At 45.3% G+C, this 26,698-nt stretch overlaps 1 protein-coding gene across 2 annotated transcripts in view; it reads left to right on the plus strand.

Moving 5' to 3' along the window:
• Positions 1-26,698, plus strand: part of PCSK2 (proprotein convertase subtilisin/kexin type 2) — a 240,427-nt gene that overhangs the window by 123,220 nt on the left and 90,509 nt on the right. For both annotated transcript variants that reach the window (XM_005214325.5, NM_174413.3), the window contains 3 exon segments: positions 8,453-8,566; positions 10,744-10,852; positions 15,759-15,796. In XM_005214325.5, coding sequence (XP_005214382.2) covers positions 8,453-8,566; positions 10,744-10,852; positions 15,759-15,796 — 261 coding nt within the window.

Consider the following 26,698-nt stretch of genomic DNA (forward strand, 5'->3'; position numbering starts at 1 on the left):
TCCCCGCTTATGACCTCCTGGGAGCCTTCTGTGTTAGCCTGAGGTCCTTCTGCCCTCCTGCAGTGGGAATCAGAGCCAACCACCTGGCCAGCAGACTCTGCATCAAGTCATTATGTGTGTAGCCAAAAACTATTAATATGCTAAAGCCACTGAGCCTTGCTTTGCTTCTTTTCCACATTTCTCAGGAGAACCTCATTGAAAGGGTCACATCATTGTGATCCCAGACAGCATTTAGGGGTTCCTGGCATCCTCAGAAAGTCATCTTCTCAACTGTACCTCAGTCTAACCAGCCCTGCCCCAACACCTGGCACAGCTCCTACCATCTTTTAATGTTATTTTTTGTAATAAAATCCCCGAAACCCAACTTGTGACATTCTCTGTGGAAAGAGAACGTCAAGAGGAAGATTGAGATCAAGACGTTACACACACCTTCCAGCTGTAGTTTACCTCCTACAGGCATTCCCATCTCTGGTCTCTGTCCTTGGCTCTGCTAGAAGCATCTTTTGATCCCTCCCTAATTACACTGACTTAGCTCAAAGTATATCTTGTATACACAGCTTTAGATGATAGATAGCAATTTGTTAATATCTTGTCACTGAGAGGCAGTGACTGGAACTGTGGCCGGAGGCACACAACCGTATCCTCTCTTCTCAATTGGTCGCCTTCATTCTTGAAAGATGGGCAAACCTCTCTAAATGAGGGAAATCAATACCGTGCATTCAACCATCGTTATGGCTTAACTCCCTGTTCTTTGAAAAGTTAAGCCCTGTGATTTGCCTATAATTGGACTTGCAGAGAAGTCATACCTGCCTACTCAAGGAGGAAATTAAGCCGCCAGACTCTCTGAATGTTCTCTGCCGGCTCCCTGCCCCCACCTCGGGTGAAGGACACCCGTGGGTCAAGTCTTCCCTCCACAGTCCTCTGCCTCCAGATCTTGACAGCTAAGGCCAATGATGGGTGGAAAGCGATGAATTGGAATATCTGAGTTTATGTGGCCTCCCTCTTCCCTAATCTCCCACCTCATCCAGCAGTGATGGCCTTTCTGGGTTTCTTGTTTGATGAACTGTCTTCAGCTCCTTGGTTCAAACACAGAGCTAACATGCTGCCTCGGAAATTTACCGGGAGAGAGGTGGTTATGTGCATTTCCTGCAGGGGGTCTTCTGCAGTTAAGACACCCATGAGAATGACTTCAACTGGGTACTCTCGCCATGTTGAACTTGATTTGTCTTCCACTAGCTAAGAGCAGGAAGAGTGAATTAAAGACACGCTGAGCTGCTTTGAGGGGCTTCTCTGGTGGCTCACATGGTGAAGAATCTGCTTTCATTGCGGGAGACCTAGGTTCGACCCCTGGGTCAGGAAGATGCCCGGGAGAAAGGAATGGCAAACCACTCCAGTATTCTTGCGTGGAGAATTCCATGGACAGAGGAGCCAGGCAGCTACAGTCCATAGAGTTGCAAAGAGTTGGAGGTGGCCATCTTCATCCTATCCCTTTGTATCATTCCTCCATGGGTCCTTGTTCAGATTTCCTCTTCTTATAAAGGACACCAGCCATACTGGATAAAGGCTCACCTTAGTGACCTCATTTTAACAGAATTATCTAAGACATTGCCTCAAAAAAAAAAAAAAACCCAATCACATTCTGACACACTGGGGATTAGAGCACTGACATGTGACTTTTTTCAGGGGGTCATAATTCAACCTGTAACAGATCTGACTCATGGCTCCTCCTTTGGCTCCCTGCATGACTTTTCGTGCCTTCACTCCTAATCCCTCTTCTGCCCCAAGATTGTTGTGAAAATTATCTGAGATGATGTACGTAAAGGTCTGAAACACCTCCTGGCACACAGTCAGCTCAATCAGTGTGAGTGGGTACTAGGTCTCACGTCCATTTTACAGGTGAAAAAAACAGCCTCAAATATTTTCTGTAGCTTGCTTGAGATCTCATGATAGTGAACAGTAGGTATATCAGAGTCTCTAATTCACACCTGTCTGTCCCAAAGACCAGCTCTTGTCCACAATGCCACACAGCCTGTTCTTCCACGTTTTATATTCAATAAAAGTCAAGCTATATCGTTCTTCCCATGAGATGAAGACCAACTCAATACATTTCAATTCTCCCCAGCAGCTCAAAACTTAAAAGGACAGCCCCCCAGCATGGCTCTGGCATCTCATGCACCAGAAAGGAGGGTCCTTTCCCCACCCCAGGAGAGTCATGACAGATAATCAGGCCAGGGGCCAGAGGCTGGGAAGGGGTGGGGAGTGGGAAGAATATCCAGAATGCAGCAAATTGTCCAAAGAACACAGCTCTTAAAAATAAAAATTAAAACTCTCTTAATTTGTACAGTAAATTACCTAGCCTGTATCAGCTGATGATTGGGCACAATGTTTCTGGAAGAGCTATTTTTGTTTTGTCTGAACCTATCAGAAAAAGAAAGTCCTCAGCCTCCCCTCCCCCGCCTCCCAGCAAGCAACCTGAGATGAATAAGGAGAGATTTAATTTTTTGTAAGCAAATACAATGTATGTTCTTATGGGTTTGGGTTTGGTCTCCTACAGAGAGCACACCCTTGAAGTTGCTTAGTGTAGATGCACTTTGTCCCTCTCTCATCCGTAGTTCGATTTCGTTTCTCTGTGATGTGTCAGAACGGGGTCAAGAGACAAGAAGCGGGGGATAGAGGAGTCTAGCACACAGCTGCTCAAGCCCCGGGCTCTTAGGAATCACCTGGAAAGTTCAAGAGACATGGAGGCCAGGGCTGAGTCTACTGCTCTGTTCATCCAGGCTCGGAACCTCTGCTTCCTGCATCACTGATGCACCAGAGAATCAGGAGGGGATCTTGGAGTTTGGAGTCTCCCAGAGACCTCAGTCCAGGACACACGGCGTGGCCCTCTAGGAGTTCTTCAAGAACAGGTTCCCAGGCGGCACCCCAGGCCCCCAAAACAGAATAGCCATGTTAGGGTGTCTGAGGGCCACACATGCTCAGGTTCCCCACACTCTCATGCACTGTCAGTGAGCATGCAATTCAGTATAAGCTTTCTGGGGGTCGTTTGGCAGTAACTGCCTGATGAGAATTTAAAGTCCTACCCAGTGATGAGTTTATCCTGATGACATAGTCCATAAACATCACCACAGTGTGTGTGTGTGTGTGTGTGTGTGTCTCCATCCTCTTCTTATGAGGACACCAGCTGTACTCTATTAGGACCCAGGCTGCCCTCACCTGAACTAATCACATCTACAATGGCCCCGTCCCCAAACTCGATCACTTTCGGAGCTACCAGGGATGACAACTTCAACATGTCTTCTAGGGGACATAGGTCAACCTGTAATAGGCTCATTGGTAAAGAATCTGCCTGCCAGTGCAGAAGACACCAGAGACTTGAGTTCAGTTCCTGGGTCAGGAAGTTCCCCTGGAGGAGGGCATGGCAACCTACTCCAGTATTCATGCCTGGAGAATCCCATGGACAGAGGAGCCTGGTGGGCTATGGTCCATGGGGTCACAATATGTCGGACACAACTGAGCAACTGAACATGCCCATGACACAGAAAAGCGTAGTGTGACACAATCAATAGCATCACAGATCACAAACCAAGTGCCCTCAGCCCCACGTTAGTTCCATGTTTTATGGTTTTTCTTCACAGGCTCACTGCAAGCCTAGATGTTCTCCTACTCTTTGGAGGCAGATTCCTAGATTGCCCCCTTTCTCCTGGCCTCTCCCTTGCCCAGCACAGTCAGTGCTAATTATCAGCTATTTAATTATCAGCACAGCAGGGAAGTGATCCCCGCCCTGATCCTTAGGAAGTTATAGGTGGTGAAGGTCAGTCGTGTCTGACTCTCTGCGACCCCAGGGACTGTGACCTACCAGGCTCTTCCGTCCATGGGATTTTCCAGGCAAGAGTGCTGGAATGGATTGCCATTTCCTTCTCCAGGGGATCTTCCCGACCCAGGGATCGAACCCGGGTCTCCCGCAGTGCAGGCAGACGCTTTACCGTCTGAGCCACCAGGGAAGCCCATTTAATTATCAGCCCAGCAGGGAAGTGATCCCCGCCCCGATCCTTAGGAAGTTATACTCGGTGAAGGTCGACTATGTTCCATGCCTCAGGGAGAGGCTGTGTGCTTTAGCGGAAAGTTCACAGCATTTAGAACTGATCAACTTGGGTGACTGCCATGTTTTCAATTTTTGGCCAATGGTCTCTGAACCTTTGTTTCCTCAAGTTCCTTTGAAACTGAAAGTGTTAGTTGCTCAGTTGTGTCGGACTCTTTACAATCCCATGGACTGTAGCCCACCAGACTCCTTTCTCCATGGGATTCTCCAGGCAAGAATACCAAAGTGGTTTGCCATCCCTTCTCCAAGAGGTCTTTCCTACCCAGGGATCAAACCCTGGTCTCCTGCATAACAGGCAGATTCTTTGCCATCTGAGCCACCAGGGAAGATTAAATGTAGTGAAAGTACCTTGTTAATGCAACTTGTAAAAGAGTATGCCAACATGCAGGGATGTCTGCCTCACCCTAGTACCGTCTGTAACTAGCATATTGTAGATTCACAAAAATGTTTGTGGACTGAAAATCTCTTCATTGAGGGGAGACAAAAGGAAGGGAAGGCAGTAGGTGGAGTTGTTCCAGCAAAATCTGTGTTTGTACATGTTTCCAATTAAGGTTTAAAACCTGAACCTGAATCGTAGAATATCCATCTGTTCATTTGTAATAAAATAATACCCAGTAACACATACACCTGCTTTCTCATATTTTTTTATTTGTATAAATGTTTAAGTCAATGAACCAACTTGGGGGAGCATTCTAAAACTAAATACCGAAGCTAACTGTATGTTTTATATATATATGTATACACATTTTTTTTTTTTTTGAAAAGGCGAGAAGCCATGGTTAAGTTTTATGTGTGTCATTGATCCTACATCTAAGTGGTAATGAAGGGAATCATCTGTGAAAGGTTACAGTTCATAGAAGGAAGAAAAGAGAATAAAACTGGTCTTTTAGTTATAATGTGAGGGAAGATTATAGATGCTAGGAAATACTTCTCTGACATTAAGAGCTTTATCACACATAGAATTGTAACACTGAAACCTTCCCCAGAGGTCTTTAAAAATAGTTTATAACCTCATCTCTCTGCTCATGGCAATTTCACTTATAATAGAAAACAATTAAATGACCACTAAGAGGGAACTCGTTGTATAAGTTATGGTACATTCCCCTATGGAATGTTTAGGAAGCCATTAAAAATTGAAAGATGAGAGCTATGTAGCAATGTATTAAAATTCTTATGGTCAGATACTCAACAAAGAAAGAGTGCTCAATTTTATCAATGATGTGATTACTATTATGTAAAAATTAGGTTTAAATGCAAGTTAGGATTGAACAAGAACCAAAACACAAAAGTGACTGATGGCAGTATATGGTACCATTGTAGGGGAAACGCTGTTATCTAGTTTTTTGTGTAATAAGTGAAAATATATGTCTTAAAGGTGTTCATCCCTCTTGGAACTCTAACTGTGATCTTCACTGAGGACATGATTCAGAAAGCACTCTGCAATCTTAGGATTCTTGGTTTTTGATAACATAAGGTGCAAAACTATAGACCTCTCAAGTCATACTGTGGCGCTTCTGAGTTACAAGGAGGATGCTGTCCAGTAAGCATGGCATTCCAAAGCATCGCTGGTCTCCATTAAAAACTAATTTATGAAATTAAAAATTAATTTTATGGAAATGAAGTTAGACAGCCTTTTCATCTGAATGCACTTGGTCTGAGTTTGAAGTGACGTTGTGACAGCCATTCCTCTACTGTTATTCGAAAAGATGGAATCTGAGATAGTCTTCCTGTTCTCATGCTTCTGGGAACAACCTGCAGAGTTTTCCAACATAAGTCTATACGATGGGGCCACCGCCAACCAGGGGAGGCCAGGCAAGGTCCCCATCTGAGAGCAGAGCAGGTGAAGACTTGGGTGTGGAACCAAAATGGGTAGATGGGCACTCAGGGTGGGCAGGCAAGCTCCAGTTCCTGTACTGGAAATTCCAGTAACCAGAAGCTTTGAGAGGGGGCATTTGGTGGCTCTTTACAGGTTGAGAGTGTAGGGGAGGAAGAAACCTCCCTTGTGCTACTCACAGGTTCCCATGGCTGGCCTAATACTAAAATGGACTTGAGACAGATTAATGGAAGAAAAAGAAACAAAATTTAATTCATGCACATGGAGGTCTCATAGAATCCACAGGACCTAAGAAGTGGCCAAAGCAGGCAGCTTTTTTTAGACAAAGAAACAATAAATTTGTGAAGAATTGTCAGGACAAAGAAATTCAGGTTTGGAGTGCCCAATCTGTGAAGAATCTAAATAGAATTGAAGCTTGAGGTAGTAAATAAGGGCTTCCCAGAGTTTCAGTGGTAAAGAGATGCAGGTTCAATCCCTGGGTGGGGGAGATTGCTTGGAGTAGGAAATGGCAATCTGCTCCTCTATTCTAGCCTGGAGAATCCCATGGACAGAGGAGCCTGGCGGGCTACAGTCTGTGGGGTCACAATGAGTTGGATACAACTGAGTGACAAACACTTTCACCTTACTTTCAAGGGGTAGGGGTTAACTGTATCACAGGGAATGTCTCTTGTTGGACTCCCCACTCCCCAAAAAGAAGTCACAGAGCAAATGGCACACCCACTACTTCTCTACATGGACAGTTTCTTGCAGAATTGAGAATTTTTCTGGCGAATAAGCCCGGGCCTTCCTGTGTCCACGTGTGGAGCAGGAAAGTGAGGAACTGCTCAGCCGCAGCCTCCCTCACCTCCCAGGGCAGCAAGGAAGGGGAGGGTTTTCAGTCACGCCTATGGTCTCTCTATTCACCCCCTTCCAGCTTCACTCCTAACGTGGAGTCTTCTGTTTTCCCTCATCCCGTATCTGAGTTCATACGGTGTAGGCAACAGAAATTGATTCTGGATCATGTAAGTGAAAGTGAATCTGTTGGAAAGTGGTGCGGAGCTCACGGTCTGTGGGAGGCTGAAGGATTGGTCCTGGGGGGCTCCAGGCTGGGCTGTGGCTAACAGTGGCAAGGATCCTTTAGGGGGTGGGGTCTGGTGAGTGAGCTTCTGAGACAAACACCCTCCAAGGGTCCTTTCTGCCCTCACACCATTTCCCCATGATGCAGACCCTGGAAGAGAGACACCCTCTGAGGCAGAGAGGCTTCGGTTCCTTTACAAGAGGTTGGTGCCTGGAATTTCACTCCCACAAACACAGAACCCAGTGGGCTTGAGGTCATCCCCCCAATATACTGGGGAACATGGCAGAAAGAGAAATGAACCTTTGGCAACAAAATATAATTGTAAAAAATTAACAGCATCCAGAACATACCCTTTTACCCATTTGCATAGTCCTGGAGCAGGTAGATGTTCAGCTACAGCTACTGCATGATGAGTTCGTTTTTGCCCAAGTGGAAAGAAAGCTTCCCTTTTGGGACAAAGCCCAGCTGTTGCCAGGAGCCTCCTCATTCAGCTCCTAAGTTTCATTTCCATCCAAGGGCTTGGGGTTCAATCTGACTGTCCCCAGATGAAGTGTCATCATTGCAAAGAGAGCACCAATTAATCTTTGAGGTTCCCTTACTCACCTTCTAGAACTTTGTTGTGGACTTACTGGCTTGTCGGGCAGGTTTTTCTTTTTTTCTTGTTTTGATGTTTCGTTTTGGCTGATTCCCAAATGTGATAGTACAGGACTGTCAATAAAAGTGGCTACTGTTGTTGCGGAAACCAGTACTGGAGAAACCACGCACCACACTCGGAGAGTTGGATAGTCAGGTTTATTACGCTGGCGGGCTTCCGGAAGAGTTAACACTCCAAGCTCTGAGCCCCGAACAAAGGGGTTACAGAGCTTTCTATACACAGACAGGCATGATTAAGCAGGTTTGCAGGGGCTAGAGCGATTGCAAAGAGCAGGACAAGGGTGAGTGAGATAAGCTCCAGTTCCTAGTATTCTGAGTCCCCACTTTCTGAGACCTATGTGATCCAGACTTTGTAAGGAGCAAGCTGGGTTACAGAGGCAGAAGGAGCAGGAGGTAAAATGTCTGTAAAATTTTAACTTTTCCTCTTCATTATGGTGCCTCCAGAAAACTAGGCTGTGATGGGTCCACCCCCTCCCTCTCTGAAATCACATTCATTCCCTTAATGCAAGTGTTTCATTGTTTTATTTCACCTAATGCCCCATACCACCTTATCTCCACCTAATTCTTATTCTCACAAAACTCCCTGAAGGCCATCCCCATGGCCTTTTTGTTCAAAGCAAACAATAGTAAATTATCTTAGGAAATAATCAGAAAGTAAGAGTGTTCATGAGATGAGCTCAGCTTCTACTGAGGGAATGAAAAAAAAAAAAAACATTATATACAAACGGAATTTGAATTTGTGGAAATGAATTCTAGAAGAGGGGTGTTCGGCCAATAGTCAGGTAACACTCAGGCATTGTCATTCCAGGTAAAGAGGGCCTTGCAGCAGGAAGGATTCAACCGGAAAAAGCGAGGGTACAGAGACATCAACGAGATCGACATCAACGTGAATGACCCTCTTTTCACGAAGCAATGGTACCTGGTAAGCATCTCGGTCCCCTTCATAATGGTTCCCATCCTGGGACTTCAGACAAAAGATGCATTTCTATTTCCTCATTAGTCTGTGGGATGCTAGCCAGCACCAGCTTGGGGGAACTTTTCTGTCCCCTCTGATCAGTATTGATTTTCCATCACCTTCCACACATCTCATTCTCTAATCGGCTTTCTTTCTGGAACTGCTAAACAGCCATAACCTTCTGGGTTCAAAGCAACTACCAAGAGCTGCTTGGTTTCTCCCAGACCAGTGTATAAGTGAAGACTTGCAGAAACATGTGAAAGTCAAGTCAACGTTCTGGGAGGAGTAACCAGGGCCTCAAAAGGTAGAGGACTGGGAGGCAAGGATGGGGCCACAGGTGTAAGAGAAAAGAGTGGGGTGACTTCACAAGGGACAAGCAAGAGAACTCAGAGACTAAAGTCGCAGGAGTACCACCTATTGGTGCTTCCTACAATAAAGGCAGTCAATTCAGTAGAGCTTAACTGATGTAGGATTCAAGGCACAGAATCCTAGTCTGTCTGGTGAAACGAATATATTTTCACAACCTATTTGGGTGGGTTGGGTTATGTTTAAAAGAGACGGGCTCACGTGCCTCCAAACCAACCCAAACCACAGAGTATATGGAATGGAAGGGGTGACTAATTTGTAAATGTTTGTAATTTATAAACAGCCCATTGTAGGAATGCATCACAATTTTTCCCTTGGAGTTTCAGAGCTGGACTATGCTCTAGGCTTCAGGGCAGGGAATTCTATAAATCCAGTCTGGGTAACTGAATGAGTTTATGTGTGTTAGGATTGCCTAGGTATCTTACAATAACAAACAACCCACAAATCAGAGTGGAATAACAACATCAAAGCTTGTTTCTCACTCACGTTATGCATCCAACACTTTGAAATCCCTTAGGTACCCAGGCTTTATCTTAGCTGCATCCCAATCCCTGGTTACAGGAGCAACTCAATGGCGGGAGAAAAGCAAATCACGCGCTGGCTCTTAAAGCTTCTGCCTGGACGTGATGAATGGCATGTAAACTCACATTCCATTGGCCAAAACCAGTCACATGGTTCTAACTTCCAGGGCATGAGGTGTCATCTTCACATGTGCTTAGGAGAAGAGTAGTCATTTCTATAAAGAGCGCTAATAAGAGTTGACTCATTGGAAAAGACTCTGATGGTGGGAGGGATTGGGGGCAGGAGAAGAAGGGGACGACAGAGGATGAGATGGCTGGAAGGCATCACCGACTGGATGGACATGAGTTTGAGTGAACTCTGGGAGTTGGTGATGGACAGGGAGGCCTGGCGTGCTGCGATTCATGGGGTCGCAAAGAGTCAGACACGACTGAGCGACTGAACTGAACTGAACTGAACTGAATGATATTTACATGTTTCAGCAGCATCATACCAGCTACTTGTCACTGTGGGCATCAGTCAATACCAGCTCTAACTTCCCTATTTTTTTTTTTAATGATTTATCTTTGAGAGAATCTCTGCAGGACAAAAATGCATAAGAAGAGGGTAGTAAACATATTTGTATGGAATTTTTCTTTTTTCCTTTTCTTTCTTTTTTGATTTTTTAAGGGGGAAGGCTTTTTTTATTTCTTATATTAGAACTTGCACTAAAGGTAAGGCAGCTCTCTTTAATTCAGTTCAACAAATAATTTTAAGCGAGACTTGGTGTGGGGGTATTGAACTTAAAAGGTAAATAGAGCATGCTCCCTCTTGCAAAGGATATTATTATTTAGTGAGGAAATTATTCAATCAGAATAAAGCAAAACAATACGAACTAAATTCTGAAAGTGAGGAATAAATACAGAGCTACAAGAGTTGTGAGCACTTAATTCTAAACTGGGGAGGGTTTCTTGCAATGTTGGTCCTCAAGAGTTTAAAGATGATGATCCAGTAATGAGGTAGGGAGACAGAAATTGCATTTGAATATTTCCATGAGACAGAAAATACCGGTGTTCTGTGTATCAAAAAACAGAAGGAGCAGACTAGAAGAGGTAGATGGAGGGAACACCCCTAAGTCCTGTTTCATGGAAGACGTGACCTCTGATCTGGCCCTGAAATATCAGGTGGCTGCAGAGTGTGTCAAGCAAATACTTACCATCTGGTACTTTACCATCTACACCAAACTAATAAGAGCCTCTGCTTTGGCATTCCTGAACCAGATCAATACCGGGCAAGCTGATGGTACTCCCGGTCTCGACTTGAATGTGGCAGAAGCCTGGGAGCTGGGATACACAGGGAAAGGTGTTACCATTGGAATTATGGACGATGGTGAGTATTCCAAAAGCTTCATTCATCTGGAACCAAGTGTGTCTTTTGCATGTCTTTGGAACAGAAAAGATCCATCGTTTGGGAGTCAGAGGTAGGAGGGCCAGAGGCTGGGCATGGTCATGTATACTGTGCCGACATCCTCAGCCTCCTCACGTCAGTGATCCTCAAGCCCTTCACCAATATGTACTGAATTAATAAGTTTACATTTTTTTAATGAACAAATGAAAGTTGACAACCACTGAATTATAATTTCTCACTGGGGCCACTGGACTTCCCCTGGTGGCTCAGTGGTAAAGAATCCACCTGCCAATGCAAGAGACGTGGGTTCGATCCCTGGGTTGGGAAGATCTCCTGGGGAAGGAAATGGCAACCCACTCCAGCATTCTTGCCTGGGAAATCCCACAGATAGAGGAGCCTGGCAGGCTACAGTCCATGCAGGTCACAAAAGAGCCAGACAGGATTTAGCGACTCAACAACAGCAGCAACAAACACTGCTTATATCTCACCTTGAAACAGCTTCTAAACCTGTTTATATTTACCACCTATGTCTCTAGATCCACACTGTTCAATGTAGTAGCCACTAGCCGTATGTGGCTATTTACATTTAAGTTTTAATTAGTTAAAGCTAAATACAATTAAAAATTCAATTCCTCAATCACATTCACTTAATTTCAAGGTCTCAATAACCACATGGGGCTAGTGGCAATTCAGTTCCACTTCATTTCTATCATCACAGAAAGTTCCAGTAGGCAGTGTGGCTCTAGATCCCCAAAAGCATTTTGACTTTATTGCTGCTTTCAGAATGAGCCCTGGTAAAGCAAAGTGATCACAGTTTACTATTCTTGCCCCCCTGTACTGTTAATTCTATCCCACATGCCTGCCCGACAAAGATTTAGCAGAGCTTTATTTTTTATATATCATGATATGAAAGCCAAAGGGTTTGATGAACTGCTGTTTTTCTAACTACATGTGCCATTGGCTCTGCCGAGATTCTGGAGTACCTCTACCCTGCAGGCTTCTCATTGGGGATGCACTTTCACCTCTCATCAGCCGTCTGGATCCTCCATAAAAGCTCCGCTGGGCAGTACTGGTCCAATTACATATAAAGTCTGTACAGAAATGAAGCAATGGAGCCTTTCTCTTCTCAAGATCCTCAAAGAATATGATGTTCTCTAAAGCAAGCCTTTGAAGCAGGATTGATGGGAAACAAGGACAGACAGCGTGCTTAAAATCAGCGTGTCTTTGTGTGGGCTCAATTAAATATCGACATGAAAACAATGCCCAGTGCTTTCTGAGGTGTGAGATGTTTTGAAGTGGAGGCAAAAGCTTTCTCCAGTGGCCAAGGGCTTTCACAGGGAAAAAAAGGAGCTCTCACAAGAGTGAGTGTATGTGTATATGTGTACGCACACACTCATGCCACTGTGGGCAGCTTACCTGTTTTTCCTTCCTGATGCTTTGGCTCAGAAAGCACCACGGTTGAGGCCAGCTCACCTAGGAGAAAGATGCATGTAGGTCTGGGGGGAACCTGCCTAGATTATACTGGAATCACCATTTCATCACCAAGCATCTGGGGGATCAGAGCAGCACCCTTAAAAGGGGTCACAGGCAAGTGGTTTTGCTCTTACAAAACCTCCAAAGTCTCAACTGAACTGTTAACATTGTAACTAAGGATATGTACATGCAGCCCCTTGTTGATTCCCTGAGGGCTCCAGAACTGCCAGCAATTCCTGAGGATTTGGATTGTTGTAGAGAAGACTTTCAAACTAATGACAGGATACCAGTGATTTATGAACTAAAGTATAACCAAGTATTTGTCATTTGCGCACCATATTGCATCATGATGGTCTGGTGATGAGTCAGCGCCCCCTGTAGACTGCAAGCCTTAGGTGGCTGTTCAGCTCAGGTTCTGTGTCTAAATGGTCTGTTTTTCCAAGACCTGCGTAGCACCTGGCATTCATTGCTGAACATAAACCTGTGAATGAAAACAAGAATGAATCCATTAATAATACAAGAATTGAAAAATAAATAAGCTGATTAAGAAGATGTATTCAGTGTCTTCCGCCTCAAAAGATAATCAAATATACCAAAACATTGAAATACTATTTAATTACCAGGTTATCGTTTTCATGCTTAGTTCATTATTATTTTTCTGGATCATGTCTGTCATCCTTAATCCATCTGTCAATAATCTTCCTCAGACCAAAGTCTGTGTCTGTTCTAACTTAACATTCAGTCTTCCACTTAACCTAATTAAAGATCCTTTATTTTAATTAGGCTAAATTTATCTTGTTTTAATTCTGATTTCCTTGGTCTTCAAATTATCTCTGGGCTTTTCCCATCACAGAGATGAGACTATCACATCTTAGAAAATTCCTCTCCTAAGTAACTTGAATCATCAGAACAGGAAGCCATATTTTAAAAATTAACTGTTAGGGAAAAAAGAAACTTATTCTCTGCATGTGTGTGTATCTTTTCTTTTAAACTTATCTGTTTGTAACATGTTTTGCCTAACAACGAGTGCACAAAATGTTACCAATTTCAACAAACATATAGGACAATTTAATTTCAACACAACACTCTAAAACCAAGTTGCTGCTGTTGTTCAGTCGCTCAGTCATGTTGGACTTTTGTGATCCCATGGACTGCAGCACACCAGGCTTCCCTGTCCTTCACTATCTCCCAGAGTTTGCTTACATTCATGTCCATGGAGTCGGTGATGCCATCCAACCAACTCATCCTCTGCCACCCGTTTCTCTTCCTGCCCTCAATCTTTCCCAGCATCAAGGTCCTTTCTAATGAGTCAGCTCTTTGCCTCAGGTGGCCAAAATATTGGAACTGCAGCTTCAGCGTCAGTCCTTTCAATAAGTATTCAGGACTGATTTCCTTTAGGATTGACTGATTTGATCTCCTTGCCGTCCAAGGGACTCTCAAGAGTCTCCTCTAACACCACAGTTCAAAAGTATCAATTCTTTGGCATTATAGTCCAACTCTCACATCCATTCATGACTACTGCAAAAACCATAGCTTTGACTAGATGGACCTTTGTCAGCAAAGTGATGTCTCTGCTTTTTAATATGCTGTCTAGGTTTGTCATAGCTTTTCTCCCAAGGAGAAAGCATCTTTTCATTTCATGGCTGCAGTCACTGTCTGCAGTGATTTTGGAGCTCAAGAAAATAAAGCCTGTAGACTTTTTGAATTATTTCTTCTTTCTGCACCATCCACAAAACTCTAGTAATGTGGTCAATGAAAGTACTGATGAGGATGCAAGGAATATAATTGGTTACGTGTTTACTGCAAGCTAAACACTTTCAGTGAACTGGCTCCGACCTCGAAAACTGCTTTTCGAGGAGAACAGTACTTCCGTTTCAAAGATGAGGAAGCTGAGACTCAGAGAATCTATGCGGCCAGAGTCACACAAACATTTCGGTGCCTGAGCCCGGATAGAACTGGATCTGGAAGCCTGTGCTTATCCCCAGCTCCATCCCACAGCCTACACTGACATCTCTGAATCAGGGTTGAGAACAAGGGTCTTAAACTTTAAAAATATTAGCCTTTTTATCTTCCTCCCCCATCTTCCTGCAGTTTTGGGGAGCAGGGTAAAGGAGGTGAAAGAGAAGGGCCTGGCTATCGTCTCCCAAACTGTAGAAAGCAGAGTAACATCAGCAGTTGCTTCTGATGTGAAAACATCAGTAGATCAGTGACTCCCAGTCCAGGAATTACTTGTGCAACCAGAAAAAAAAAGGAAAACTTCCTTTTAAAAATACAATATTTGGATGCAAGTTCTTTTTTGCAGGACAAAGCTACAATGTGGCCTGGCCTTGTTATGCATGCAGCAAAGATGACTGACACTTAATCATGATCAAGACTTAATGATGCCTCTGGCTTGCAAATATTGCAACCCAATAGAGTTACTGACGCCTCTGGAATAAGACCACACTGTTTTCACCCCTACCAGGTTGAGAAGAATGCAAGCACAGAGAAGCCAAGTACCTTGCCTGAAGTCACTCAGCCAGTCAGCAGCATGGTTGGGATTAAAACTCTGGTCTTTGACTCCAAAGACTACACTCATAACCATACTAGGTAGCGCAGGAACCCAGCCAATTTCTGAGAGGGCTGGATGCTCTGATGTTGTTGCTGCTTTTCAGTGATTAGATACTACAGACCTGGATGAGAGCTTTGCAGTTTGCCCTTTGAAGTTCCTCAGTGCTTTCTGAGATCTACATGTTGATGGATCCCAGCAGCATCAGGGACCATAATCCTACTGTTGCAATGACCCTGGACAAGATAGGCCGCATGCGGGAGAAAGCACAGGACTCCCACCAGAAGATTCATGGTCTCAGGCCCCCTGGAAAGCTTTCTGCAAAAACAAGAACCAGTTCCCACCTGGGACACCTCCAGGAAGCCACTTGCCCTTTGCCTAATGGCTTTTCTCGCCAAGCCATGTTTCTCTTGTTATTTCCGTGCCTGGCAATGCTCTCCTAATCCACTGCTGTCTGAGCCCTGTTAAATAATCATCGCTTTTCCTCCCCAGGGCAGGCTTCACTTCAGAAGAAATGCCAGCTGATGCTTTAGAAATGTCAGCACTTCCACAAATCTCTCTTAGATCACTTCTCTGATGAGACGTCCATCTTGGGGCCACTAAGCTGACATATGTGTCAGAAGTGTTATGCTAGGGCCCTGAGCTGTAACTGGCTTCACTCCTCTGACACATCTGGTGGCCACTGGCTCTGCATCTGGGGTGTGGGGGTGGGCAGTGCCCTCCCCCAGGGGTACCTGAGGCGGGGGCCCAGTGCTCACCCCCTCCCCATCTTCTGATGCCCACACAGAAGGTGACTTCTTGAGCAGGTCTCCTGAGGACGCGTGGCAGGTATTAACCCTCTGTTCCTGTGCTCTTGTCTTTTCACAGGAATTGACTACCTCCACCCGGACCTGGCCTCGAACTACGTAAGTGTAAGCTGCCCTGTGTGGGGAATCGCGCGTGTCCTAAATGCTCTGGTGCCCCTGGTGGTGGGAGGACACACGCACACACACACATCTGCCTGCACATAGGCCACACCCAGGGCACACAGGTACCCTGCACATGCACGCATACCAGATGGCCCATCTTATGGAAGCTGAAGCTCGTGTCAAAGACAGACGAGGCGTGGGGCCTGGACCAGGCAAAGGTGAGTGACTTCGGAGAGAAAAAGAAGGAACTGAGGTCTGAAAGGACAAAGTGTCAAGAAAGAAAAGGTAAAGGGAGCAGGGACAGAGCCTTGGCAAAGTTTAAAATCAGCTCCAGCTGAGGACATTGACTGGAGGGTGGAAATGAGCCATTTGGGTTCTTGCTGGACAAAACCTATGGCAAAAAGCCCAAAGGGCAGCAACTTGCACAAAACCCACAGCTTTATGAGAGCAAGCATGCCACCTTCTTAAGATTATCTTTGTCCTGATGACTTTCCCCACAAACTCAAATATGGCATATTGCTTCCCTTGACAGAGGAGAAATATTAACAGGGAATCACAGTAAATGTCTGGGCTCTGACTTTTGATCCAGCAAGTCACCTACTGATTCCTGATAAGATCTGCAAACCCTTTAAACTTAAGTGATCAGTTTACTATAACCCCAGGGAGTATACCATTAAAGCATCAGTGTAGTCACTCAAAATAACCCAAACTATTACTAAGCTATATTTCTCCTACAACTTCCAGATCTAGGTACTTTTTTTTTAGTATTTTGTTTGCTGAAAAGACTCATATATTTAGAGAATATAGATTTAAATAGAGGAAAGATGATTAACAAGAAGTATTTGGGGATCCACGTTCTTCCTGGAACGTGTGAGTGTCCACACTGCAAAACAAGAAGGGAGATTTTACATGCGTGTGGTGGACAGGAAATTAGGAAGCAGAACACAGACATGCTGGGTTTCTATTGATCTCATGGGTCTTATAAACCTAGAAGAGTGTACATTGGGCTGAGCATCTTTTTTAATGGAAAAAAAAAAAGTTAAATTAATCATTGGCGTTGTCCAGCCAATGTGCCTCCAGAGAGAAACAACAGGCATCAATCCAAATCTCACTGGATGAATGAGAATCCACTCTGCTAGATCAGGCAATAAAGAACTTGGACTTCCCTGGTGGTCCAGTTGCAAAGACTTCACCTTCCAACACGAGGGGTGTAGGTTCGATTCCCTGGTCAGAGAGCTAAGACCCCACGTGCCTTGGGGTCAAAAAACCGAAAGGTAAAACAGAAACAATAATGTAACAAATTCAGTAAAGACTTTAAAAAATAGACCAAAAAAAGGAAAGAACAGTCTAGGAGCTGTTTCAATAGATTCAGACTCCCAGCCATCTGCAGAGTCTAAGGACAGCAGGTGCTCGTCCTCTCAGGCCTCCCTGCTGGCACATGGAGCCACTGCCTGGCTGTTCCTCTGCTTCCTTAGAGGGACCGCCCTACGCAGGGCCTTGTCTGTCTCCTTGAAAGCCCCGTGTGTGCATTCACATGTCCAGCTCTTCTCGACTCCATGGACTGTAGTCCGCCAGACTCCTCAGTCCATGGACTTTTCCAGGCAAGAATACTGGAGTGGGTTGCCATTTCTTCCTCCAGGGGATCTTCCCCACCCAGGGATGGAGACATCTCTTGCATCTCCAGCATTGACAGGCAGATTCCTTACCACTTTTGCCACCTGGATTACTCCAAAGCCCTGCCTCCCCCAGAAATGCAGAACCATGGAGAGTTTGCCAAGAAGAGGTGGGGAGATGCATGTGCCTCGTTTTCTCCCAGGTTCTGATCTTGGAAGCCCTTCCTTGCAGAGAAATGGTAGGGAAACCAGTTGCAGGCGGAGGTTCGGCCTCAGGGCTGCCCTTGGAACTGAGGCACTTCTAGTTTCCTCCCTGAATGAATTCCTCTTGCAACCTGTAGAGCATCACTGTGGGGTGGCTGCCAGTCAGGCTGGACAGTGGGCAGCACATGCCTCTCTCTTTCTAAGGCTACTTACTGCCCTTACTGGAGATTGACCTGGCCACCCCTGCCCAGCCCAGGTGTTTCTGTGACAGCTGTTCCCAACACCAGTCACCAGACAAAAAAGAGATAGTAATTCAACACCAGTCACCAGATTAAAAAGAGACAGTAATTCAAGTGGGAAAAAAATTCTTCCGGGGCTCTGGTGAATGGTAGGTATAATGCCAGTGGACAGTGTCATTCACCTGCCAAAAACCCTCATCTGAATCAGGAAAGTGAAAGATACACATTGAAGGGTGTCAGCTCCCCTCAAATCTGCAATATCAGAACACATCTGAAAAGTCTATGAGTTCTTTGAGTGCTGTTTTCTTTTTTCTTTTTCTTTCCTTTGTTTCTTTCCAAAACAAATGTTTATAAATTAAAAAAAAAAATGTCCTCTATAGAACATGCAGAAAAACATAAAACGATTCAGAACTAGCTATATCACCATTCTTAACATTTTGACATATTTTGGACTTCATTTCTATGTGTATATTTCTAATAAAACTGGGCTCTTGTTGCATATACAGTATCCCCCCTTCCATGTGTTATGTCATGATATTTTTATATTATCAAATAATCTTCAAAACCTGATTATAGAAGCTATACAGTATTGCCTCATGTGATAATTTACTTAAACTCTGCCATCCCCAATAATTGGACAACTAGGTTGCCTCCAATGGGCATCTCACTCTTAGAGAGGTAGTGACAGATGGTGACAAGGGTGGTTGAGGGTCTCCAAACCACAACAGGCTAAGGAGAGTGAAAAGAATTGGAAAAACACACACACACACACACACACACACAACTTAAGAAGCACATTAAATACGTTTTCAAATATTTCCAGTTCTCTAGAATGGATGAGGCATTCAACCTGTTCAGTAGTTTCTCCCATGGAAATTCCCACCAATGAGTGACCACTGCAGGAGGATTTTAGTTCAGTTAAAGCAAAAACTAATGATTAAGGAATAAATAAAAAGCATTAGCTCTCCCAGGAAGTAATGAGCTCTCCTTACCTGAGAATGTTCCTGAAGAGCATTGATGGCCATTTGGCAGGGTTGTTGAAGAAATGACTTAAACTAGATGACATCTAAGACCCAAATGGAAACTGTGAGCTCTGGACAGAACCACATGATTCAACAACTTCCAACCAGAGGAAGGGTCCATGTCTTCAGCACTCACCAAAACGCTTTTAACTTTATGAAGTGAGTATGTCTAACTATACTATGCCTTTGAAAATGTCCTCTGTCTTTGGTAGAAGTGAGAAAACTGAACACCCAAATAGCCCATCCTTAACTCCTCAGCGGAAAACTTGAACCAGCTAGTTTTCACCAGTCATGCGTCTCCTTCACCCTGGGTAGGGTTGAGAGTGACAACTTTAAAGCTACTTTAAAGCAACTTTAAAGCTGCCAGATTTATCTTCTTTATTTTTAATTAAAAATTTTACACTACAATTAACAGAATGAGGATGGCAAGTGGAGTAGACCTGCCCAAGAGGGCAGTGAAGTCAGTGGATGGTGATAAACTCAAAAATTGTTTGAGCAAAGGATTAACAGGCAGCTTCACACCTTGTTAGGTGACTTAATGGCTTGGATTCAAGAGCTAGCCAGTGCTCTTCTAGAGAAATGTACTAACTTTGGGAAAGTCCACGTTTGGGTTCCAGCCAAAGCAGACCTGAGACAAGGGTTTGAGGGCAAGTGTTTTATTTGGGAGGTGACCTTAGGAAGCAAGATGAGAGGCAGACGGAATAAGATGGGAGAGGGAAGGCAGCGGCAGGAGGTGCATTTCAAGCAAGTCACCATGGCAAACCAGCCGGAACTTAATCCCACTGGGGCATCTGTGAGCACATGCTGGGCACCAGAGTTCTCCCACATGGGATGGGACACCTGGAAGCTGGGGTGTTTATACTTCAGCTCCCATCAGTCACTGCTGAGGGCTTCTCCCAGGGGACATTAAGACCCCAGCACCTCTGCCCTCCCCAACATCTCGAGAAGAGCCCTCCACAAACAGAAGTGGAAACAGGCAGCTGGAGCCCATCAAGTGTGTGGAAACGACAGGCTGGGTCCTGGCAACATCTGTCTGAGGGACGATGACTTGGCAACTTATTAAAGGTTAAAATAAACAGAAACTTGCTCAGTGAGAAGTAAAAGCCCCTATCAGAGGCTCTTAGACAAAAGGACAAAAACTTCTTCATAATCAAGCCAAGAAAAACATTTCCCAGAGCAGAATTATTATCAAAGCTTGTTTATTCTGCATATTAAAAGACAAGACTCAAGGTAGGCTGGTCGTCCAGCATTCTTTCCATTTAAACTGAGAATTTGAATCCTCTGAAAACTGCAAATTAATATACAAATGTAAGTCACTAGTGTTAATTTAATTCAACAACTCCACCCTGAATCTGTTGAATGTTAGGAGCAAGAAATGATAGAAGCCACTTCCACTGTTGCTCTGTTGTTCTATGATTGAATTTAACCTGAGGATCCACTCTCCCTGGTAAACGCTCACTATTCCAAATAAATAAATTCTCTCTTCATCTCAATAGTAACAACATGAAATGAGTCTTGGCCAAGTCCCTATTTCAGACCAAGCTGAAATCAGTGTTCCTTTACCCAGCCTCTCTGGAGAAACAGTCTGGATATGGGCTCCAACTCAATCAGATGGCCATACATTGGACCCACTGTGAGAAACCAGACACAGGTTCTTCGGAGGAGCCTGTGGTCCGTAATGACATAGGCCAGGGGCATGACTTGCAGGTGAGGGGTGGGCAGGCAGCGGGGGTCACTGTCTTTGTGCTGGGTGGTCCCCTGCAGCAATGATCACGTGTTCACGGTGCAGGTCCAAGCCTGTGGTCCTCCCAGGCCTGCAGAATAGAGGGAGACTTTTGTTCAAGGACAGGCAGGTGTGACCGAGATCGCAGCTTTCAGGGTGTGGGACAGGTGAAGCCGAGCATCTCCCGCTTTGTTCCCAAGCCCGCTCTGCTGAAGCTGATGGGGTGAAGCAAAGGCTGGCGGCTCTGTAAAATCCAGAGAGGGCCTCCGTCTGTGGTGGGGGTTTTCTCAGAGGCAGACTGAAACAAAGACTTGAAGGCAAGTAGTTTACCAGGGAGGAGACCCCAGTGGGTGTCAGCCAGTTCTCCCCAGATTACCCGCCACCCATACAGAACAGGGCCAGGCAGGGTGTGGGGCTGACACTGGCGGAGCGGCCAGCACACCCCCAGGGCCAGTGTGGAAACTGAGTGAACCCTGAGCGTGACTCCCGGCTTCCCGGCTCACAGACGTGCAACCTTAGACTCACCGAGTAAACCTCTGTGAACTTTAATTTCCTATCAGGTGTGCTGTGAGGTATCGTGAAAGACTGTGTGTGTATCTCCTGATAGATAATGTGTGTGCTCAGTCACTCAGTCGTGTCCAACTCTTTGCAACCACATGGACTGTAGCCCTCCAGGCTCCTTTGTCCGTGGGAGTTCCCAAGTAAGAATACTGGAGTGGATTGCCATTTCCTTCTCCAGGGGAACTTCCCAACCTCGGGATCAAACTCGAGTATCCTGCATTGCAGGTGGATTCTTTACCACTGAGCCATCTGGGAAGCCCCTGAAAGATAACAGATGCTCAATAAACATCCATTTTTTTCTGAAGAAAGTTGAGATGACACAGGCAGCCTGTCCCGATGGAGAAACAGGGACATGAGCTTAGTGTTATCAAAAGAGAAAACAGGGTACCTCCAGATTCCGTGTAAGACTGTGAGGCTAAGAAAGCAGAGACTGAAAGGTGAAGGTTACCCAAGTCAATCTCAAAAATGGATTTGAAAAAGAACATCCAAGGCAACAGAAGAAACAGGGAGAGAGGACCCTTTGCTTGAAGCCAAGATGGAAGGAAGAGGTCCCACTGACATATTAGGGTCATTTTATGCAGCAGCTCTACAGTTTCCCATGCTAGACTCTCTTCCAGGTCCTCTCACAGTCACTGAGGCCATCCCAGCCTAAGAGAAAACAGATTTGTCTGGCCCCATCCCAGACCTACAGAAATAAAATCTCTAGGAATAAAAAAGCCTCATCACATGTATTTCTTTGACAATATTCCCAGATTTTGAGTGCTGAAGAACTGATGCTTTTGAACTGTAGTGTTGGAGGAAACTCTTGAGAGTCCCTGGGACTGCAAGGAGATCCAACCAGTCAATCTCAAAGGAAATCAACCCTGAATATTCATTGGAAGGACTGATGCTGAAGCTGAAACTCCAATACTTTCGCCACCTGATGCAAAGAGTTGACTCATTGGAAAAAACCTTGATGCTGGGAAAGATTGAAGGCAGGAGGAGAAGGGGATGACAGAGGATGAGATGGTTGGATGGCATCATCGACTCAATGGACATGAGTTTGAGCAAGCTCCGGGAGATGGTGAAGGACAGGGAAGCCTGATGTGCTGCAGTCCACGGGGTGGCAAAGAGACACGATGACTAAACAACAACCAGATTCTGATGGTTCACCTCATCATTTGTTTTGACACTTTCCTCATTCATTCATCCATTTATTTATTCAACAATGCTATTTCCAACAAATGTATGACCCTATTGCAACCAGATCACAAGCTCTTTGTAGGGAAGTGAGTACCTCTTCAATTTTGTGTCCTTCTTAACGTTTAGCACAGCACTGAGCAGGCATTTAATAAATCTGTGTCAAATTTCATTGCATATTAATCAATCACAATTGCGTATTAATTAATCAATCCTTTTGCAAATGAAATCAGGACCTCAGTCGCGTCTTGGGCCTCTGTTAGTGGTGATGGGAAATGCTGGTATGCAGCTGTCATCCACCCCCACCCCGTGCTGCACCACCTGTGTCACTCGTGAGGGGCACAGAGGACCACAGAGGTTAACTGAGGTTTCCCCACCACCCCCAACCCTCCCCTGCGGCTGAAGACCTGGAGAGAATGTGATTCTCAGCATGGATAATCCACCTACAGATAACCAAGAGCTCCTTCTTTTCTGTAATGCTTAGAACTCCGGAGGTTGGTGGGAATGAAAGTAAGTTCTCAGATGGGAGAAGACAAATTATGCTCTTTGTTTCAGTTCAAAATTTGGAACATTATTTATGCTCCAGGGTTGTAATTTCACCAACGGAAGTTCTTGGAAAAGAAAAGAGGCCACCCCCTAGGACCTGTACTTTTCCACTCTTTTGATGGGCTCCTGACTGTGACTGGCTTTGAAGAGGGGCCTTTGGAGCGCCCTGAAGGGCTGTCAGAACGCAGCCTGCAGCAGGTAGCTTTGAGCTCGGGCCCTGTGCTTGCTGGGAAGCCACCATGATGAAAGGGTGGCGGCCGGAAGTGACCAGGCCTCAGTCCTGAATGACTCAGATGCTATGAAGTATTGATTGCATGCATCGCTTCAGGCTTTTAGGCTGATTAATATTTAAATAAAGCACATTAATATTGCATATGCAATTGAGGTTGAAACAACCTTGTTGGAAGAAGGAGCTGGGTTTCTTTTGATGTACTCATTAATGCTGGCCAGATCACCATGCGCACTTGATCACCAAGAGGCCAGATTGAATACTGGGGGGTAAGAACCTTTCTTTTCAGTCCTTTGGACAGACCATCAGTCAAATGAATAGGATCTGACTCAACCCATGTACTAGAGGAATCTGTCCATTTTTAGGAACAGACTTTGACATAGAAATGGAAGAATCTTGATTAATGGAAATGAAGTTACTTACTCGGACCTAGATTTCCAACTCCAGGCAAAAGCCAAGAGGAAAAAAAATCTGGTTAATCTTTCTGTATTGCTCAGTTGACTGGTTTCTTTCCATTGAACTGAGGCAAAGATTAAGAGAATTGTATTGAATTTCTACTGTGTTGAAGATACTGTGCAAGGTGCCTGAATGGTTGTATGAAAAATCTGGTCCCAGCCCTTGGGGAGCTCAAAGTTCAGTGTGAGAGGCACACCTGTAGATGTGACATGATATCATGACATCATGACACATGCAGTGCTGACCTGGAAGGAAAAACACCACCCACAGTGGGGAAGCAGAAAGGAGAACAAGCAAGTGGGCCCTGAAAGCTAGAGGCAGGAAGAGGCTTGAATGCATTTAAAGAATGTTTTCCTGCATTGATATAACATGGGAACTCATCTAGAAGCTTTATCTACACAATATTGAACAAAGGGTCATTGGCTTCTAATTGGTTTTTCATCTGGAGTTCTGTTTCTACCAAGAAGCCTAGACTATAAGTAACCTGTTAAAAAAATTTTCTTATCCCCAAATTTCCTAAAGGCCTGTGACAGCCTCTTCAACTAAATGTAAGTGACTTTAAGAACAAGATAATATATTCTTATTCTTTTGTTCATGAGAGACTCAACCAAAGGCTTCATTCCCCAAGGAGATCATTAATAGAAACTCTTCTGTTAATGAATGACTGAATCGATGGGTGGTGGATAGATGGATGGTTGGATGGATAGATGCTAATAATATTATTAGGCTTTGAGAGGTGTTTGTGTAAGTCCCTCACTTACTACAGGAGGAAACTGAGGCCCAGGATGAAGGTGAATGGCCAGAGGCCACACACCAGGTTAAAGAAGAGCTAGTCCTGGACTCGGGTCCCAATCCTGTGAACCCCACAATTCACACCACATGACCAAGGCGCACATCCGGCCAAATCTGGCTCCACTTGGGGAAGCCCCTCTGAGTCCCTCTGCCGGAGCTTCAAGGCCCTCGGCCCCTCCCAGCCAAGTCCTTCTCTGCCAAGTCCTCCTGCCCCACCCTCTGCCACTGCCACCTCTGCCTTCAGCCACCCAAGGGGGCCCTCGGGAGCAGAGTCTGCCTCTCCCACCCTTTGAACCTGATTTCTGCATGCCCCGACCCTGGCAGCCATCTGGTCTTGCCTCAGCTTCCGGTAGCTGTTGCTCTTCTTGGAGGATTGCCCCGGGGCTCCTGGAACCTGCCCTACCCCTCATACGTGGAGAGCTGGTGAGTCCGGGAATGTCCATCCGGTCTTGGCACACCTCAGCTGCCTACAGGAGCATTAAGGCCTTTGGGAAAATGCTGGGCTGTAACCAACCTTCTGGGGCCCCCTGCTGGACGCGCCTGAAATCACACCCAGGTTTGCCTCCCTCGCCTGTTCCAGGCTGCTTCCCCACTCCCACCCTCCATCACTGGTTTACCCTGGGAGCACATCTTCAATAAATCACTTGCCCACAAGCCTTCATCCCAGAGTCTGTGTTGGAATCCTGACCTCCTTACATTTGAACAGTCTGGAGCTTCAGGCAAAACAGCATTTTCCATCCTGCATGGCCAAGGCAGAGGGAATCTCTGACGTAGCAATAAGATTAGCTTCTCAACCATGGTAACCCTGCTGGCTCCCAATCTATGGGAAATTATTTTTTCACAAAGAAAGAACCGGTAATTACTAACCAATATTTAAAACCTGAAGCCACGTTCAGGACGCCGGGCTCGGCTTGGAGTCGTGCTGCTCACCACCCGTCCCCAGGACGGCAGGGAGGTCTGTACCTTGAACATCGGGCACACAGCCCCTCCACACTGAGAGCTCTGCTGGGCGGAAGAATAGGATGTATTACAGTGTGTGGGAGATATTTTCATTAAGCTATGGAAATAGGAGGCTTATGTTTTATAGCTCAAACGTTGCCAGTTTTTTTAAGTAAGAGGTTTAGTGTAAATCTCAGCTATTCAAGGAGCCCCAGCTCTAGGGATCCCACTGAATCACTGTGAGCAAATAATGCCTCCTTCGATCTTTGCGGTCCTCCGTTTCCCCCTCTGTAAATCAGGGGTGACCAGCTTCCCTGCTTCAGAATCAAAGGATTATAGTGATTGTCCACATTACTGATAAGAACAGTGAGTCTTTGCCCATCTTTCCAAAAGTATACACTGAACTCCTCAGAGCTGCTGCAGGCATGGATACCCGTCTGGTGCTGAACCTGGGCCTATCTCCACCATCCCCCACAAACACACACACACATGTTCTCTCTTGTACTTGTAGAGAATGTTCCAGAAGACTTAGCAGGAAGGAGCCAGTGCTCTGTGGGTGCTGGCATGGTGACCAGGCAGGCACTGAGTCACTGGGTACAGTCAGTACCATGTTGGGATTCTTCCCAGGCACCTTACAAATAAATATATATATATATTCCTGTGAATAAGACCATAGCTCAAGTTCATTAACACTTCAAAAACTAGTCACCTGCAAGCTACTGCAATTATCCTGTCCTACAGGATGGTTTGGTTTGGGAGTTTTCACTGTTACTTATTTCCACGTGGTTTCCTTAGTGTAGTGGTCTTCATGTTTGCCTGACACGTGTTTGTTTGATCTTGGCTCACACATCCTTATATGGAGAGTTGGTTGTTGGCAAGAGAGGGTAAGATCCCTCTTTTCTCGCTGCCTCAGTCCTGACATGTCCATCCTTTGATATCGAGCAGCTTCTTCTGAACTGCAGAGATTCTCCACCCAGCATTTGTTAGAAGGTGCTGTGTGCCTGGCTTTGTGTTTTGCATGTATTATCACATTTAATCTGCATGTTAAAATAATAGAATAGACGGTAAAAGAATCTTCGTGCAATGTGAAAGTCCAAGGTTCAATCCCTGGGTCAGGAAGATCCCCTCAAGAAGGTAATAGCAATCCACTCCAGTATTATTGACTGGAGAATTCCATGGACAGAGGAGCCTGGTGGGCTACAGTCCATGGGGTCGCAAAAAGTCAGACACCACTGAGCAGCCAACACTTTCCCTTTTTTCAGACACTTTTTACCCACCTCTCAAAGATAGGAAACTGAAGGTCAGAGAGGTTAGTCATCTGCCCTAGCTCATATAGTCGGCAAGGAGTGAGATGTGAAGTTTACCATCTGTCACACGACTTTTTGAACTTTGTTCA

This window comes from Bos taurus, chromosome 13 (assembly GCF_002263795.3).
Source record: "Bos taurus isolate L1 Dominette 01449 registration number 42190680 breed Hereford chromosome 13, ARS-UCD2.0, whole genome shotgun sequence".
In the NCBI taxonomy this organism is placed as follows: domain Eukaryota; kingdom Metazoa; phylum Chordata; class Mammalia; order Artiodactyla; family Bovidae; genus Bos; species Bos taurus.